The sequence below is a fragment of the Octopus bimaculoides genome, chromosome 22, assembly GCF_001194135.2.
Source record: "Octopus bimaculoides isolate UCB-OBI-ISO-001 chromosome 22, ASM119413v2, whole genome shotgun sequence".
Taxonomy (NCBI): domain Eukaryota; kingdom Metazoa; phylum Mollusca; class Cephalopoda; order Octopoda; family Octopodidae; genus Octopus; species Octopus bimaculoides.
Window position 1 is genome coordinate 3,240,458 of NC_069002.1, and position 16,828 is coordinate 3,257,285.

Consider the following 16,828-nt stretch of genomic DNA (forward strand, 5'->3'; position numbering starts at 1 on the left):
GGTGGTGGTGGTGGTGGTGGCGGCGGTGGCGGTCGTCGTCGTCGTCATGGTGACGGTGACAGTGGTGGGGATGTCGTTGGTGGTGTTTGTGGTGATTATGATCGTTCTGGTGGTGATGGTGGCGGCAGTGGCGTGTATGGGTGTGGTTATTATAGCCTCAGGCCGAACAAAACCTTGTCAGTGAATTTGGTAGGTGGAAACTGAAAGAAGCCTGTTGTAAATAAATAAATAAATATATATATATATGACAGATTTCTTCCAGTTTCCATCTATTAAATCAACTCACAAGGTTCTGGTCAACCCGAGGCTATAGCAGAAGACGCTTGCCCAAGGTACCAACCACACAGTGGGACTGAACATGCAGCCATGTGGTTTGGAAACAAGATTCTTACTACACAAGCACAATACTATTCAAATTCTTCCATATATTTTCAAACCCTTTTTTTATTTCCAGGAAGTGATTGCCAGTAAGACAATATACACGACAGGTTGTATACCAGCTGCAATACTTTTTATTGAGAATTATTTGCCAGTGGTGGGCGGCATATTGATTGCTTTCAATTTATCCATAGTAAGTACTCATTTAATGTTATCTTTAATGTATTCCTATGAATACGCATTGAATGTCACCGTTTATGTGCTCCCTGTGAATCCTCATTGAACCTTCAAGCATAATTGGCTTCCAACCATTTTTTACCTATGGCTCTTGTGCGGGTGACACATAAAATACACTATTTTGAGCGTGGCCGTTGCCAGTACCACCTGACTGGCCTTCGTGCAGGTGGCACGTAAAAGCACCCACTACACTCTCTGAGTGGTTGGCGTTAGGAAGGGCATCCAGCTGTAGAAACTCTGCCAAATCAGATTGGAGCCAGGTGTAGCCATCTGGTTTCACCAGTCCTCAGTCAAATCATCCAACCCATGCTAGCATCGAAAGCGGATGTTAAACGACGACGATGATGATGATGATGGATCCCTCTGAGTCCTATGTCGATATATGACAAACTCCTAAAGAGATACTAACAAACCCCTTCACAGATCTTAAGGGACCACCCATACTGCCTTATTTAAAATCTGTTTCTTTATTTTTACTTTCAGCTGGCGACACTGTTTTTGGTCAGTTGTTTACAAAGTCAGATTTCACGGCAAAGGGCTCGCTGGTGAAAAGGTCACTGTGATACAAGGTGACACGAGTGAAGAAAATCTCTTTTATATATTTCTTTTTTTATCTTGTTATTTTTTTTTTCAAATATATATTTTTATATATATCCATAATTACTATAAATATAACAGATTTAATGTTTACTGTTTTTGTAATGTAAAATGAAAGTACATGGTCCAGTTGTTTGAGCATCAGGCTCACAATCATCAGGTAATGAGTTCAATTCCCAGACCAGGCTGTGGACTGTGTTCTTGAGCAAGACAGTTTATTTCACATTGCTCCAGTTCACTCAGCCGTAGAAATGAGTCACGATGTCACTGATGTCAAGCTGTGTCAGTCTTTCCTTTGGATAACATAAGTGGTGTGGAGAGGCAAGGCTGGTATGTGTGGGTGACTGCTGGTCTTCCATGAACAACCTTGCCTGGACTTATGCCTTGGAGGGGAACTTTCTGGCACCTCCTCATGTTGCACAAACATTCGAATGTCATCACTAAATCCTGCTGCATATCACATGGAATTTTTGGTCTTCCAAAGTCGTCTCGTTCTGTAAGTCAACCAACCATTTTTGGCTGTAAATTTTGATTTGAAAAATTTGACTTTTATGTCAGAAAACATAGTGTACATGCACACACACACACATTAAGGTGGTGACCTGACAGAATTGTTAGGAAGTTGGCAGAATCATTAGCAACATGACAGAATCGTTAGTAAGCTAGCAGAATCGTTAGCAACATGGCGGAATCGTTAGCAGGCTGGTGGAATCATTAGCAAGCTAGCAGAATCATTAACATGCTGGACACACAGACAAAATGATCAGTGAAATTTCATCTGTCTTTCTGTTCTGATTTCAAATTCCATTGAGGTCAGCTTTGCCTTTCATCCTTTCAGGGTTGATAAATTAAGTACCAGTTGCGTACTGGGGTTGATGTTATCAATTTACCTCGTCCTCAAAATTTCAGGCCTTATGCCCAGATTAGAAAGGATTTTATTCATACATATCCATCCACTTCGGTGCCGTCCAAACATGTCACCCCAAATAGGTTGTTGTTGTTGTTCTTTTTGTTCATGTAATTTTCGCTGTTGTTATAGTTAGCTAACTGGCTATTTATTTGGATGGATGGCTAGTTGGCTGGCTATTTGGATGGATGGCTGGCTGTCGGTTGGCTGTTGGTTGGCTGGCAGGCTGACGTGGTGGCTGGCTGACCTGGTGGCTGACTGGCTGGTTGGCTGGCTGGCTGAGTATTCATTTGTCTCTCTCTGATCACTTAATTCTGAGGGGAAGGCATCACAAAAGTTATCAACCAGTCAAGTGCCCACCAATTTTTATCTAAACATTGGTTGATTGGTTTCTTATCATTTGTGTGTGTGTGTGTGTGTAAATATATAAAGTTATAAATAACAAGAGAAATATGGCATAATAAAATCTATTTAACTATTGCATTCATTCATGTATACATTTGTTCTCTCACCCCTATTTTCCATTCTATTCCAATGCATTTCCTCCTCCTACCACAACTCCCCACCTCAGCACTACAATCCATTATAATTTTTTTTTTTTTTGGTTTATTCATTTGAAGAAGAAAGAGAAAATAAGAGAAAAGAAACAGTTATGGTCTTTAGAAATAAATATATTTTTAAAAATACACATTTCGTCTTTTGTTTTGTTTTTTCTTTGTTTTATTTAGACCCAGGTGAGCCCTGATCCAGCAGATTTGTAATTATAAGGACATTCCATATATGACCATCTCATTCTTTATTCAAACATAGCTGACTTGTTTCAGTCATTCGACTGTGGCCATGCTGGGTTGCTGCGTTGATGGGTTTTAGTTAAATGAAATGACTCCAGTACTTATTGTTTTAAGTCTGGTATCTATTTTATCATTCTCTAAGTTATGGGAATGTAAACAAACCAATATTGGCTGTCAAGCAGTGAGGGTAACACGCACACACACACACAAACACAATAAAAAATTATTAATAAGGGATTATCAATCAGGAAAGAATATTTCTTAAGCTTTCTGCTAATGCAAATACACCAGACTCACAGAAAGATTCTTTGATTGGTGTAGAATTCCAGGTAATAGATAGATAGATAGATAGATAGATAGATAGATGTGTGTGTGTATAAATATGTAGTGAAACTACCTATCGTCACTAGATACAAAACTACTATCGCCATTACATACAATCTTCTCATTTAAATATAAATAAATGCGAGCGTAGTAGAGAACCCATTCCTTGTCATCACGTGACTGATTATTATTCGAATCGGCAACTTCTTCGAACCTTTCCCGCCAGAACGCAAACTGACCAATCACGGCCCCTAATAAGGTCACGTGATAGAGTAAAATTCTTAAGGCATTTGGAGCCCTCTTAACGCTATATATAGATCAACTCATACCCCCCAAATTGGTCTCGGTCCAGTTTCTCTTTGGGAACTGTTCCGTGTACCACACGACAGCAGCAGCAGTTCCAGCGACCACTTCAACATCTTCGTCCAGCCAATGATGACCACCGCCGTCGCCACATCAGCAACAAGAGTCTACGACTACTATCCAGCATCATCGTCATGACCAACACGATTCTACGATTACTACTAACCAGCAACAATCTCCACCAGCGTCAACACGAGTTACTATGTACACTACACCAAACTACCGAGGCACATCTCTCTCTTCGATTCTGTTAGGTGACTCAGCTTCACCACGGTAAATAAACAGACAAGAAATTCTCAGCCAGCGACGAACATCTGTATAACAAGAATCACGGCCCGGCATCGATGCCACGACATCACAACTAGTGATCAGCACTGCCGCACTCAGCCTCTCCTCACTTTCACATACAGAACTTTTCCTATAGTGTACTAACGAACTGGTATAATTGCTCACGTGTCATTTACTCACACTTTCTATCTGCTGTAATAACTCACACATGTATCACTCACATACACACTTTTCTTTGTATGACGGCCTGTCTTTGATTATGTTCTTATATGTCGCATTCACACTCTCACACAGACATACATCTTTAACGCTACAATAAATATCTCTGTTATTCATCTAATACGGTTGTGGTCTTTCATTACTGGTCATCTATGTTATCGTCGCATAACATATCATCTATATCATCCATCGATATATAATTGTGTGTTCGACCGTGTGACACGTTTAAATAAAAGGAGTCCTCTGTTTTTCCATTCGTCACCATATCTCCTTTTTGAGTTCGCACGGTCGTCCCTTACAAATATAAGCGTAGGTATGCGTATAGACACATACGCATACATATATGTAGGCAGAAAACTTACACTTGCACACACTCACACATGAACATGCTCAAGTGCGCAGCGTATTCGTAGCACGAGCCAAGTACAGAGCCTCTACATGGTTATTCGACCAGCTTAAAATAATCGCCAGTTCTTCCTCAAATTAATGCCGTACCGTCTTGTGAAAATTATAAAAAAAAAAAGAGAAAAGAAAAAAAACGGACACATTGGTTAATATAGTGTTACACAGTAACTTAAAAAGACGGGGTGGTCATGGCTGGGACGCTATTGCCAATAGGGTCTTCTGAGTCAGGATTGAACTGAGATTGAACGGGATCGTGTTAGTACGATAATAACGTAGGAAGTAAATGTTATCAAGGGAGATCATTCAGACGGCATATTATCATATAATTGGTGGCTGGGAGTCACACGGTGCTTGATTTGCTTTGTGAGCATCATGTTTGACAGATATCTCCAATCATTCCACATTTTTTCACCTTATTCCGTTCTTTCATCTTCTAATTATTCTTGCTCTATATCTTTGTCATCGAGGAGCAAATCGAAACCTCGTCCGAATTTCTCGGTGCTTGTATCAACGGTGTTCTTGCTCGTATCTTCGCTGTCATCGTTTGCAGTGAGAGGAGCAGATGCCAGTGATGATGTTGAAGAATTATGCCAGCAGTTAGGCCCTTGTAAATGCAGAATGGCCAACGAAACAGGTGAGATAAATCTGAAGAATGTCGCCTTCTTCAACGGTAAACCACGTTTCGTTATTGCTCTCAACGAGTCCTTCTCCGTGGCCTACAACCCTTGCGTTGGATTTACGTTGGCACCGGGTCCTGATGTTTCCGATAAGTGCAAAGATGCAGCTGTGTGTGTCTTCAAAGTGTCCGACAAGAACACTTTCTACAGAAACAGGGGTCAGTCGAAGTCAGCCAAGTTCCAATTTGACCAAGAATCCAGCAAATTCTTCATAAGTTATACGTCTCCAGGTAAATACAACCAACGTATATACATACTGCACACATAAACAGATATTCACGTCCGAACTCACACGAATGTGAATGTGTAAAACTAGGATGATACATATATATTTGTTTGTGTGTGTGTGTGTGTATATATATATATATATATATATACACACACACACGAAGATGCGTATGTATGTCTGTGTATAGAATAATTTTTGCATATACACGAATACACAACTTGTAGAAACAAACACGATTCCCTTCCCCCATGTATATATATATAGGCAAATCAAAAACAAACTACGTCGAATACAAACACAAGAAAGACAAAGGGACGTCCACAATGTATATTATTAGTCTGACATTCGAAGAAAATAAGTAACAAAGGGAAAGTTAAGAGCAGAAGGCCCTCCAAAACTGTGCAAGCTTGAAAAGATAAACGTAAATAAAACGATAATATAAATATTTTTCGTAGAGGGAAATAACATGCTTACCTTATGTGATGGTTTCATAGCTGCTAAGTTTTATTCTGTTTGTAAAGTCCACGGTTCTTTATTTGTAGAAAATATCTTAGAAACTACCGTTAGTTAAAGGTGTGTGAACAGACTGACTATGTCGTATCGTCTTCATTATCTTTATGACTGATGCGTCGTCGTTTTAATGACCGTGGGCCGGATGGAATATTGAGGTGGATTTTCTAAAGCTGGAATGCCTTCCTCGTCACCCAACCTTTACCTATTTCCAAGCAAGGTAATATTTCTCCTGTGGCGAGATATATTTCACGAATTAACGGAAGTGAATGACATTTGTTTACAACAATTATGTGATGGCAAGACAAGGAAACACAAAATCACAGACTACAGCATACATGTGACTGCAAAAACACAAATTTCACAACTTGCAAAGTAAACAACGATGTCACTCAACACACTGCCCCTCGTGAAGGTCACTGCCAGCTTTCACTGCACACACAACCATGTGCTGCTATCTGTTGGCATGCCATAGATCTAATCCAGGAACTCTTTGACACCACCTCGTTTTCACAGCAGAAGCAGTATTAATACAGAGAAGTAATATTTATCCCCATTTAGAAATGGAAATTCTATTACATGGGTTCTCAACCGTTTCTTATCTATGGACCCTTTTGATTATTATTTTATTCTGGTGGACCCCTATAACCATTCGATGTTTAAAAATTGGTTTTATAGAAACTTCTTTCAAAATCCCTATTTTGTTTCCCACACATTAACTTGTGTAGGTTGAATCATGTAAAATGTTAGAGAAAGAAACCCAGCTGTTTCTGCAATACATACATCTAAAGCAAAATTTTTTCAGGAGCCCTTAAATTACTATTGTGGATCCTCAATTTACTATTTCGCTGTGTGGATCCCCCAAAATCGTATACGGACCTTTAGGGGCCGTATGGACCCTGGTCAAGAACCACTGTATTAGAACAAATAATACTGTGGTAGTTACCATGATAGAAACTCTCAGACTGGCTTTTTGGGGCAAAATGCACTCATGTCATAAGCAAGAGTACATTTTGGCCCCTAAAGCTAATCTGAGCGTTTCTCTCACAGTAACTACCACAATATTGTTCAGCAAAGAAACAAATCGAAGAAACAAGTACTGGGATCAATCCATTCGACTAAAATTCTTCAAGGTGGTGCTCCAGCATGGCCACGTGTATCTTAAGTACCTTACTCTTACACATATGTAGTATGTTGCACATATAGGCAGGTAGTCTCTTTCTCATATATGCATTTTTCTTACACACACACACAGATGTGTCTGTTTTGTTTTGTTTTGCTTTTAAATAAGGTCACCTCCATATTGTATTGATATTACTTTACGTGATTCAACATATTTCTTAAAGACGTGTGTGTGTGTGTGTGTATTTATCCAGTCTGTACATGTGAACATGTTTGAAGGATTAAGTATGCATTTGAAAATTGTTTTTCATTTTTACTTCTGTTTTGTCCTTATGATTGCATGCGTGTGTGTTTAGCTTAATGGTAGAGCACTCAGCTGTTATGTTTGTGTACATACATACATACATATATATATATATATATATATATATATATATATATATATATACACACGTGTACATACAATACACACACACACACTTGCATATATGCATTGAAACACATACATACATGCACACATTCAGATCAGAGATTATAATTCCCAGCTGTTTTATCAATCTTTAAGTTGCAGCTGACCAATTTTATTATTATTATGACTTTATCATTATCATTACTGTTGTTGTTGTCATTAAGGTAGCAAGCTGGCAGAAGCATTGGTACGTCGATTTGCTCAACTAAAGGCAGTGCTCCGGCATGGCCGTAGTCAAATGACTGAAACAAGTAAAAGAATAAGAGCATATATATAGATATGTATGTATTTATTCATTCTTTTTAATTTTTGTTTCCTTTCAGATCAACTGTTCAAAACTCATGTGTACCTCCAGTGCAGCCCCGTCGACCAACTGAGTGTGATCAAGTCCAGAGAAGCTAACCAATCCCTCTCCCTGTTACTGCAGTCTGTCTGTGCATGTCCAGGGGGCTGTACCACACCTCACAATTCCTTCAGTCCTGGATCCTACATAGTCATCGTGTTCTTCTCAATCTTATTCATATACCTTTCTTTAGGTAAGCAGACTTTCATTGCTGACATTAGTAGGGACTACTATACATACATACATGCATACATACATATATATATATATATATATATAACATCCATCTGTAGAAACATTGCCAGATGAGATTGGAGCCTGGTTCAGCCTCTGGCTCACCAGTCCTCAGTCAAACCGTCCAACCCATGCCAGCATGGAAAGCGGACGTTAAACGATAATGATGATATTTTCCAGTGTAAATTATAGTAAATACCCCTATCTTTAAGTTCCCATATATAGCTAATCTCCATAACTTGCAGTTTGCCAAAAGAAACCCGTACAATAAGTACAGGCTTACAAAGAATAAGTCCTGGGGTCAGTTCGTTTGACTAAAGGCAGTGCTCCAGCATGGCCACAGTCAAATGACTGAAACAAGTAAAAGAATAAAAGAATATATGCACACACACACATGCAGGTTAGTTTTGTGCGTATATGTGTTCGAGAATAATTGTGGGTATATATTTTCTCAATGAACATGTATAAACCTCCTATTTTCTGAACTGTATGTTTTTAATCTTTTTTTGTTTTACCATTCATCTTTATTTTTTTTTTCTCCTATCTTCAGGAGTTCTCTATAAAAGAATTGTCTACTCAGCAGAAGGAACCGAACTGGTACCAAACCGAGAAGGATGGGCTTCCTTTTTCACTCTAGTCAAAGACGGTTACTTGTTTTTCATCAGTCCCTGCCTTGGTAACACCATTGACTATCGATATTACCAGCGACTCTGAAGAACACCAGTCAGTTTCTCCCACCCACAAATATATGTATGTATATATATATATATATATATATATATATATATATATATATATATATATATATATATATATATATATATATACATGCTAATATCAAACTGTGAGAATGAGTGTTCAACACTGCATTGGTGGATAAATATTCATTTGTGGGTTAACAAGGCTAGAGATGGGTTCATGTGAAGTGGTATTCCCATTCAAAAATGGAGACAAGTAGCAACACTTCCATGTGACATGCTTGAACAATTGTGAAGACCTCCTAGCATGAAACCATTGGTAGCCTTGCAAACACACAAATAAAAGAAAACTATGAATGTATATATATATATATATATATACACACACACATGCATTTTGGTATTGTTCTGGTTGTTATTGTCTGATCTGTATCATTTTATATATTTTTGTTTGTTATTACCTGCTGTTATTCTTTAACTTGCTTAATATTTCTGTTAATCTATGCATATGTCCATGTCTGTGTGTATAAATATCTGTATGTATATATATGTTGTTGACATCAGAAGAATTTATAAACCTTCAAGGAGAACAAGAAATAATTCAGATTTGGAACAGTGATAACAGCATGTAAATGATGGGTTGCAACATTCCTCTTAGATAGAAAAAAGTCAAAGGCCGCTATAATCTTTAGCTTTATGTGCTTTGAGACCCGCTGTTCCTAAAAAAGAAAATATATTTATGTATATCTGCAGATGTTTGTATGGAAAGAATGATGTCTCTCTTTCAAAAATCTAGTCTTAATTCAGCTTTTGTTGCTCTCAGTCTTTCATATAATTCCAAAAACAAAACTGAACAAATCCTGTACATGTATTTTAAGTCTTATATGTCACATTATAGTAGTTTATGACTGGGAAGTAGTGTGGGGGTAGAGAAGGGATGGGAATGTGTGCCACTGTGCTGGACCACATCATTGAACATCATGGCACAATGCATTCATTAAAACCATGTGTACGTGACACAAAAATTATTTGATACAGCTTTGTTACAAAGATCAAATTTACTGTTAGTTTCAGATTGTGTTGTAATATGCCAGCTACAGCTTGTGTTACACTGTGCTAGTTACAGCTCACAATACACTGTGCTAGTTACAGCTTGTGATATACTGTGCTAGTTACATCTTGTGTCACACTGTGCCAGTTACAGCTTTTCACAGTATATTTCATATTAAAATCTCTCAATATTCCTGTATACTCCTTATCAAAGCCTCTTTCACAGTACAGTATAAACTATATTACAGCCTGTCACAGTACAGTGTAAGCTAATAAAGCCTCTGTCACAGTACAAATTATGCAGTTTAGATTTATTGTAAAATTGTGCTGATAGAAGTGTGTGTTGATGTAATTAAAGTTTTTGCCTCTGTATAGATTATATTTTGTGTCACACTACACTGCAAGGAATACAGGCCATGTCACACCATATCGCAAGATATGTATATATGCGTTTCGCACCATATGTCACAAAACATAGGGCATGTCACCTCACATACATGGCATAAAATATAGTTTGTATTAGAGTCTGCACATAATATAGGCTGTGTCACAACACACATTTTAGACCAGTGGTTCCCAAAGTGGGTGGTATCACTCCCCCCCCCATGCTATTTCCCCTGCTCCCATCCCACCAATAAACGATTGTTTCTTATTTCTTATTGGTTAGGTTTTTTTGTTGTTATGTTTTTCTAATGGAAGATCACACAAGAAAACAACAATCTGTTTGTGGGGTGGGTTTTATGTGGTCACAGGACCTGCTGGTTAAATCAGCCAAGTTATTTCAAATCATGTCTTAATCTTAAAAAATAAAGGTCACATTGGACAATTTAATCCAAGATATACCTAGAAGGAAAAAAAAAAACATATCTAGGACTACATTATACAACAAGTCCTTGTTTGTGGTGTGTGGCTTTGAGGTTAGGGGTGTTGGATTCATGATCGTAAGATTGTGGTTTCAATTCTTGGACAGGGTGATGCATTGTGTTTTTGAGCAAGACACTTCATTTCACATTGCCCCAGTCCACTCAACTGGAAAAAATGAATTAATCTTGGAAGGGACTGGAGTCCCATCCAGGTGGGGAATTTATCCACCAGGAAAATCAGGGAAACTGACCCTTATGAGTCGAGAAGGGAACTTTACCTTCCTTGTTGTTTAACCCCGGGTTAGATCTGATCCAGTAGAATTATGATCAAAAGTATTCCACTTAAGACCATCTTGTCTTATATCTAGACATTGTATACCTCAGACTAACAGATGTATTCCTTTGTGTGTTCCAACCCAAAGGCTGTGGCCACACTGAAGCAATGCCATTTAAAAATAAAAATTGACACTTGGAATTGAACTGGAAACCTTTGTATGATCAAAATTGTTCCAAGTCTGACCATCCTGCCTTTTATTCAACCATAGTATATCTAGGGCTATATTGTCTTAATGTATCCTTCCTTTTTAAGACAAACAGTAAGATATGATGTGAGGGTTATTTGGCTGCAATTTCTAGCAGATCTAAAGAATAAGTAGTAAACTCTACTTGTCTCCTTGCAGAAGTTGACACAAAGTACCAGTAATTTCCTGAGGTCAGAGTAAAGTCAATTTAATCAACCATTCCTGCCACTCTTTCTTTCTCCTAAATTATGAAGGAATTCAATACTTTTAGTTGAACATATTTTCCCTTTTCTTTTTTAAAATTGTTTTTGTTTTTCATTTATTTTATATTTTGGCTTATTGTCAACACCCCTCCCCCTTATTTATTTTATAATTTTTTTTTAATATTTTCCCTTAGAAAAACTTTTGCAATTTTTCTTCACTGGGGTCAATGTAATCAACTTTCCCCACTCTCCCAAGATTGCTGGCTTTGTGCTGAAATATGAAACCAATGTTTATTTTTCATTTTACATAATTCTTTGTTAACAACATGTTGCCAAGCTTTGGGCTACATTAATAAAGACTGTTTTTCATGTCAATACTTCTATATTCATATTCTAAATGGAAAAAACTCGTTTAATTTTATATTTTTGAAAATATTTTTTGATTTTTCTTATTTGTTTATATCACCCATTTTTGTTTATCCTTTTTTTAATATTTAACCCTTTTGTTACCATATTTATTTTGAGACGCTCTGTATTTCTTTCAATTAATTTTAAATAACAAAGAATTTAATAAAATAACTTCGTTATCATTAAGCAAATGTTAGGAACATAAATTGTTACTAAGGTTTGGTGGAAGATTTTAATTCAAAACTTAGGAAAGCAAGATATTTGTACTACAGAGCCAGAGGTGATTTCAACCAGGTTGGTATCAGAAGGGTTAACAACACATCTCCAAGCTTTGGGCCACATTAATAAAGACTATTTTTCATGTCAGTGCTCCTATATTCATATTCTAAATGGAAAAAAAAAACTTGTTTAATTTTATATTTTTGAAAATATTTTTTTGATTTTTATTATTTATTTGTATCACTTATGTTTGTTTATCCTTCTTAATATTTATTTAATCTTAATCTTACATATAAGTCTTTAATGAGGATGCCTCTCAAAGCTTCGACTTCCATCATTAACTTTTTAAGCATGTAAGCCAATCACATCTGTCTCAAATATTCTACTTTTTTTAACGTTCATATCAGCGAGATTTGGCCTCTCACGCCTACCCTACAACGTCATTCTAAAAATAAACAATTGCATCATTGAAACCGTGAAACTATAAGATTATAGGAAGAGATGTGGCTGTGTGGTAAGAAGCTGGTCAAGGTGGTGCTGGCATTGGCCACGTTCAGATGGTGCTTTTTACATGCCGCCGGCACGGGAACCAGTCAGGCGGGCCTGGCATCGATCACGTTCGGATGGTGCTTTTTACCGGCACAGGAGCTAGTCAGGCAGACCTGGCACTGACCACATGTATATATATGTGTGTCTATATATTATTTTTGCACTATATATGTATAAAATAGCCATCCCTGTATCATACTCAATGTATAAATGTATATACAGTGTCAACAGTCAAATTACTGAGGTATTTGTCTTGATATAACAACTCTTATAGATGTCAAACTCTCTTTTCACCAAGTGTCAAGCTAATACATTCCTTGTGCACATGTTCTTGTCCGTTAATTCTATTCATTTATTTGAATTGACTAAACACACACGGTGAGTCAAAAGTGACACACCAAAATATTTGGTATTTTATTTATATTACGTTATTAATCATTTTGTTTATCATGTACAAGAATGTGTGTAGTCATCATTATTTTATTTATGTTAGTCAATTTGAAAAAAAAAATGAGGCATGTCCTTGACAATTTCAGATCATATTGAAGTTATTTTGTGCATGACTTTTGGCCCACCAGCCATCTGTCTGTCTGTCTATCTATCTATGTATGTATGTATGTCTGCCTATCTGTCTGTCTACCTATCTATCTGTCTACCTGTGTGTCTATCTATATATCTATCTATCTACTTATCTGTCTATTTATCTATCTATATATCTATCTATCTATTTATCTATCTATCTATATATATATATATATATATATACACACGTGCACACACACATGGATGTATGTGTATATATAGGTGTGTGTGTGTTTTGATCAGAAAGCAGGATGTTGTAATTACATGTTTCATAATTTAATTTGACTAAAGATAAACATGAGGGTTGTTATGTGTGTGTGTGTGTGTGTATATGAGTGTTGGTAGGTAGTTATGTATGTATGCGCATGCGTGTGTATGTAAATTGTTACATATATAAAATAAGTTGGGGGGGTTTTTTCCTTTCTATTTATAAAAACATGGCTAATGTTTGCTTTGAGACAAATTTGTTTAGTTTTAACTCTATCTACACAGCCTACCCTGGTGATGAAGATGACTCTGAATGTATAAAAGTGCGCAATATCTAACACAAGCACAAATATATATGTCTATGTATGTATAAGTAATAATGTTATCTTCTAAACGTGTGTATATATATCTAAGGCATGTATAAATAATATATGTAAAAATGTATGTGTAAATCTCTATGTATCCTTCTAAATATTTTTTTTGTGTTGAATAATAAATATATATATCTATAAAGAATTTACAACATTTACAAAAACTAAATTGTTATCTTTTGTAGTATGTACATCATCATCATCATTTTGACGTCCACTTTTTCCATGCTTGCATGGGTCGGATGGAACATTGTTTATGTGGAATTTCTGCAGCTGGATGCCCTTCCTGTCACCAACCCTCACCTGTTTCTAAGCAAGGGGATAGTTCCCTCATGGCCAGACATGTTTTTACAGAAGATTGGAAGCAAAGAAACACATCTTGCATGATGGTGACGCTTGTTTACAGCTATCAAGGAGACAGTAACACACGCACACATATTCAACAGGCTTCTTTTCAGTTTCCATCTACCAAATCCACTCAGAAGCTTTTGATCTGCCCAGTTCTATAGTAGAAGATATTTGCTCAAGGTGACATGCAGTGAGATTGAACTTGGGACCATGCAGCTGGAAAGCAAACTTCCTGCCACACTTGTTATTCGGTTCACATGCTCAACATGTGACATGGCATAAATAATGGTTGTTACATATTTTCCTCTATTGTAGTAAGTTTGACTTACAGCTGTTTCCAGTGGTCATCATCGGTTCATTATTGATAGATTTACTCAACCATTCCATTGATCGGTTTAGAAAAATTGATGCTACTGGCATCGGTCATTTCTAGTGTACTGACAGAGAGCTTATAATGTTTTTTCCTGGATTGGTAATCATTCACTAATATCTCCCCTCAACGTTTTCCTTGGTCCACCTCAGTCTAAGGGTGTACCATTATTACTATTATCCCCACAATACAAGCATTTCATTTGGCAGAGTATCCAGAGTGCTGAAGGATTAAACTGTCCATATCAGGCCGAGACATTCTTCAACTTGTTTTATGTTCAAACCAGCCTAGCACAGAAGATGAACATTAAATGGTGATGATGATGATATCATTGAAATCTCAAAGCTATGAGGTAATGCAAGGTCAATTCCAACTAATGTGAACAAATAAGCATTGCATTTGTAACATAAGCCGAATGCTTAAGGGTTAAACTAACCATATATCACTACATTGTATGACCTTCAAGAATCATTAGCCTCCTCCTCCTCCTCCTTCCACTGGTTCAATTATTAATACAGAAGATGCTTACCCTCCTCCTTCCACTGGTTCAATTATTAATACAGAAGATGCTTACCCTCCTCTGTTGAATATCAGAGCATAGCATCAAGGTCAGTACTCTACTCCTCCTCCCAGCAATTATTTAATTAATGCATAACCTCCATGATTCTGCAATCAATTATAATTAACTAATTACGTATCTATGTTCTGAGTTCAAATGCTGCCAAGGTCAACTTCTGCCTTTCATTCTATCAAGGGGTCAATGGGCACTGGTCTCAGAGTAATCAATTTACTCTGATTCCTTCAAAAACTGTTGCCTTTCTACCAAAATTTGAAACTGTCATCATTGTCATCATTATTATTATTATTATTGAGTGAGAGGGCAGCACATGCCATCAAAGTGATGCTGGCGTACAAATATATAAAGCCCAGTAAACCCATCATGTCTATCCGTCTGATAAGAGTACACCAGGAACAGATCAGCTGGAACACTTGTCATAACCGACAGAGTCTCACGATATATATATATATGTATATATATACATACACACGACAGGTTTCTTTCAGTTTCCATCTACCAAATCCACCCACAAGGCAGTGGTTGGCCTAAGGCTATAGTGGAAGACATTTGCCCAAGGTACCATGCAGTGAGACTGAACCCGGAACCATGTGGTTGGGAAGGGCACTTCTTACCCCACATCCGTGTGCCTAATGACAAATATCAACAATAGGAAGAAACAATAATGAAAAAAATGATTATACAGTAGTTTTAATTAAGGCAAAGTTAATTGCTTGTGAACAGTAATTAAAATTGAAATACTTTGCTATTGTATAATTTTCTGACTGTTCTCTCCTGGGTGAGGTCAGGGACTACTACACATTCTTGGTTGAAAATAAGTCAATAGGAGGAAGCATCTAGGTTGTCTTTCAACTTGCTAGAAATAGCAGCCAAATCTCTCTTAATTCTTTTGCTTGTCTTGTGTAAAAATGGAAAAGACCCCCTTCGATCATGTAAGTACCAGGCTTACAAAGAGTAAGTCCTGGAGTCGATTTCTTCGACTGAAAGTTGTGCTCCAGCATGGCCGCAGTCAAATGGCTGAAACATGTAAAAGAAATAAAAGAGTGTTTATACATACATGCTTCGTTTTATGCTCTTACTTGATGAGGTTGGGTTCAAGCCAGGTTAGTTGTGTCAGAGATGTCATCATGTGTAGATCCAACCAGGCCCACCAGTGTTCTCCATTCCTGGTGGTCCCATGCCAGCCCCTCTGCATCCTCCAGCGTGATGTCAGGCCTCTGGAAATCTTCCACAATCACGTACAACCATCTGGTGCGGAACCTACCACAAGATCTCTTCCAGCCCGCAGCTGCTGTGCCAAACGAGAGTAAAATACAATACACTAATGATTCCACCAGCTGGACACCTTATGCTAGTAATAATAATAATAATGGTTTCAAATTTTACCAGAAGACCTCAAATTTGGGGAAAGGGATTAAGTTGATTACATCGACCCCCTAGTGTGCAACTGGTGTCTATTTAATTGACCCCGAAAGGATGAAAGGCAAAGTCGACCTCGGCGGATTTCGAACGCCAAACCTAATGGCGGACAAAATACCGCCAAGCATTTCTCCCGGCACACTAACGATTCTGCCAGCGCGCCACCTTCATAAAAATAATAATAATAATAATAATAATAATAATAATAATAAATTTATTTCTATGAGCAATTGAAATGGAAATGAGTAAAAAGAAGATTGATGAGGAGAAAGATCATCACAATAATGATGATGATGATGTTTTAAATAGACATGAGAGTTAAGGCAAGTAGAGTTAAAAATAATAATAAT

At 37.2% G+C, this 16,828-nt stretch overlaps 3 protein-coding genes across 5 annotated transcripts in view; 2 read left to right on the forward strand and 1 right to left on the reverse strand.

Annotated features, from left to right (window-relative positions):
- LOC106870317 (tetraspanin-33) overlaps positions 1 to 2,807 on the forward strand; it is a 22,008-nt gene extending 19,201 nt beyond the window's left edge. The window contains exons 5-6 of the mRNA XM_052975636.1: positions 455 to 571; positions 1,099 to 2,807. Coding sequence (XP_052831596.1) covers positions 455 to 571; positions 1,099 to 1,164 — 183 coding nt within the window. The 3' untranslated portion in view covers positions 1,165 to 2,807. The remainder of the gene's footprint in view (positions 1 to 454; positions 572 to 1,098) is intronic.
- LOC106870322 (ZZ-type zinc finger-containing protein 3) overlaps positions 1 to 6,449 on the reverse strand; it is a 40,863-nt gene extending 34,414 nt beyond the window's left edge. For both annotated transcript variants that reach the window (XM_052975837.1, XM_014916345.2), the window contains exon 1: positions 5,890 to 6,449. The gene's annotated coding sequence lies outside the window, so the exon portion shown is untranslated. The remainder of the gene's footprint in view (positions 1 to 5,889) is intronic.
- On the forward strand, positions 4,589 to 16,076 carry LOC106870323 (uncharacterized). Of its 2 annotated transcripts, XM_052975838.1 has the most exons (4): positions 4,589 to 5,416; positions 7,840 to 8,052; positions 8,644 to 8,843; positions 13,950 to 16,076. In XM_052975838.1, exons 1-3 carry the CDS (start codon positions 4,882 to 4,884, stop codon positions 8,805 to 8,807), a joined length of 912 nt encoding a protein of 303 aa, XP_052831798.1. In that variant the 5' UTR covers positions 4,589 to 4,881; the 3' UTR covers positions 8,808 to 8,843; positions 13,950 to 16,076. The 2 variants fall into 2 exon arrangements, with proteins under 2 accessions (XP_052831798.1, XP_014771832.1); XM_014916346.2 differs by lacking the exon at positions 13,950 to 16,076 and having other exon boundaries at positions 8,644 to 13,933.
- Positions 16,077 to 16,828: the final 752 nt, after the last annotated feature.

Excerpts from the sequence above, each read along its gene's own strand:
- LOC106870323 (XM_052975838.1), top strand. The coding sequence starts at position 4,882 with ATGTTTGACAGATATCTCCAATCATTCCACATTTTTTCACCTTATTCC. Across the intron at positions 5,417-7,839 it reads CATAAGTTATACGTCTCCAG|ATCAACTGTTCAAAACTCAT; the intron begins GTAAATACAACC and ends GTTTCCTTTCAG. Across the intron at positions 8,053-8,643 it reads ATTCATATACCTTTCTTTAG|GAGTTCTCTATAAAAGAATT; the intron begins GTAAGCAGACTT and ends TCCTATCTTCAG.